Below are 559 nucleotides of genomic sequence, written 5' to 3'. Positions count from 1 at the left end.
TCAGGACTGACTGGATGTCTTTGTTGTTGTTTTCCAGGTCCGTTCCATGTCTCTACAGGTAATGTGTCGGCCCGCTACGAGACAGATATCACTCCGGCTGGCTGGACCTTCTCTATCTGGGGTGTTATCTATACCTGGCTCACCCTGATGGTCATATACATCACTTCATATGTATTCAGAGGGTATGCAGAGATTGAAATAGTCACACTAGACATTACTCATGTAGATTTAATCTGTTGGTCAGAGCATCATGCAGATGAAACTGATATTTCTCTCTCTGTGAATAGATCCTGGGCTCAGTGTCTGCTGCCCTACGCCTTCTATTTTTGCTGGCTGTCCAGCATGGTGTTGAACATAATATGGCTGCTGCTGTGGGACAGAGAGTACGTCTACTACCTTTACTTATTACTATAAGTGCACAGAAACAACAACAGCAATGAAAACAAATAAGGGAATGTGGATGTGGGTCTCTATGGGTGAGAAAGGGGGCATTGAGGAGGACTAAAAGCACCCTGAAATGAACCATTAGTATTATTAAATGTAAAGATAATATTATCAA

The 559-nt window shown here is 42.8% G+C and overlaps 1 protein-coding gene across 1 annotated transcript in view; it reads left to right on the top strand.

The window, feature by feature from the left end:
• Positions 1-37: 37 nt before the first annotated feature.
• Positions 38-559, top strand: part of LOC118321536 — a gene marked incomplete at its 5' end in the record, with an annotated part of 3,012 nt that continues 2,490 nt past the window's right edge. Inside the window, 2 exon segments of the mRNA XM_035652892.1 lie at positions 38-182; positions 288-383. Coding sequence (XP_035508785.1) covers positions 38-182; positions 288-383 — 241 coding nt within the window.

Source organism: Morone saxatilis, unplaced genomic scaffold (assembly GCF_004916995.1).
Source record: "Morone saxatilis isolate NCDOM2014 unplaced genomic scaffold, NCSU_SB_2.0 Contig12, whole genome shotgun sequence".
Lineage (NCBI taxonomy): Eukaryota > Metazoa > Chordata > Actinopteri > Moronidae > Morone > Morone saxatilis.
This window is presented reverse-complemented; position numbering and strand designations above follow the sequence as displayed.